The sequence below is a fragment of the Suricata suricatta genome, chromosome 3, assembly GCF_006229205.1.
Source record: "Suricata suricatta isolate VVHF042 chromosome 3, meerkat_22Aug2017_6uvM2_HiC, whole genome shotgun sequence".
NCBI lineage: Eukaryota > Metazoa > Chordata > Mammalia > Carnivora > Herpestidae > Suricata > Suricata suricatta.
In genome coordinates, this window is record NC_043702.1 from 113,108,702 (window position 1) to 113,110,136 (window position 1,435).

Genomic DNA, 1,435 nt, shown 5'->3' on the forward strand with positions numbered 1-1,435 from the left:
TCCCGCGTCCCCGGGGTCGGGCTGGGCTGGGGGCGACCTCCCCCCCGCCCCGCTGCGCGACCCCGAAGGCCCGGCCGAGCACCGACGGACGCGCGTCCGGGACCGCCGCGAGCCCTACGGCCAAATCTGCCTCCATCCGCCCCGTTAATTGTGCTCAAGTAGGCCCCCGCAGCCCCGGGTCCCAGGCGCCGGCGGGCGACTCCTCCGCTCGGGTGGAGGGGGCTCGCTCAGGGGTTCATGCTTTCCGCAGGGGGAACCCAAACAGCACCCCCGACACCCATCCCCAAAAAACCCACGTTCAAGTTCCGGGAAGACGCTATGCTCGGAGCGGGTTGGGGGAAGTGGGAGGGGGCTTCTGGATTTTTATTCTTTCCGGGCACAGCCCTCCGGATCCTGGAGGTAAATGGAAGTCGCTCCCGGTTCCAAGGAAATGATCCCAAGGAATGGCTGAGAATTCATGAACACCCCCCCCCCCAATTCGGCTTAACTCTGTCTGGAAGTCTACGAATGCCGCAAAAGTTACGGGTGCGGAGATGGCAAGGAACGGGAAGACCGAAAATTCCGAGGGCGAAGCGGACGTGCGGGCGTCCTGGCGGGCGGAGGCGCCTCCGATGCAGCCGAAAGCCGGGGGCCGCCCTGCGGGGCCGCGCGACGCCAGGAAAGGGGGACCCCGGCCGGGGGGGGCTCTGGTAACGCGCCTCCGCATCGTACCCGTCGCAACTTACCCCGTATTTCTTGCCCCTTGTGGAGACGGCAAGCCTCTCTTTATTCCCCGCTACCGAATTCATGGTGGCCTTTCCCGAGGAGAGTATCTAAATGTTCCACCAACGCTATATCCAAAAGGTTTTCCGACCCAGAAGGGCACCCCCCGTCGTTGTCGGGGGCTGGCTATTAGCCCTCAAGTCAAGGTTCCTTAATTAGGGGAGGGGAGAGGAAAGAATCAAAGCAAATGGACCCCAGAAGTAATAGCACTAATTTGCAGAACGGGTTGGAGTCGCTGGCTTATTCTTCTCTTCCAATAATGCTTTTCCTCCTCCTCTTCTGCCTCCTCCAGTCACACGTTCCCTTTTCACGGTCACGGCCACATCACTGGCATTTCTCCCCAGCCCAGGGAGTCAGTCGGTTCTCCGCCACGAGGGAAGCGAGGTGGGGAGCTAGCGGCGCCCGCCGCTGCCGGAAAGGCGGCCGAGCCCCCGCCGGGCGCGCCGGCTGTGGGAACTTGTCTCCTTCGCGGAGCTCGGGAACTGAGTTCAAAGAAATTCTCCCAAAATATAAAAGATCCGGACTCGGGGAGGAGCCTCGGCGCACCGCGGTGCCAATATCCGCCGGCCGCGCTCGGCCTGACAGTCGCGCGTGGCCCGGGCGCCGCCGCGGTCAGCGCGCTCGTGTGCGCCCGGGCGCAGCGCGGAGCCTCGGGAACGGCCGCCCCGCCGCC

The 1,435-nt window shown here is 64.3% G+C and overlaps 1 protein-coding gene across 1 annotated transcript in view; it reads left to right on the forward strand.

The window, feature by feature from the left end:
• The first annotated feature begins 533 nt into the window (after window positions 1-533).
• The window catches only part of KIF26B (kinesin family member 26B), a 441,279-nt gene continuing 440,377 nt past the window's right edge, over window positions 534-1,435 (forward strand). The window contains exon 1 of the mRNA XM_029933341.1: window positions 534-689. Within this exon, the coding sequence (XP_029789201.1) occupies window positions 534-689 (156 nt within the window). The remainder of the gene's footprint in view (window positions 690-1,435) is intronic.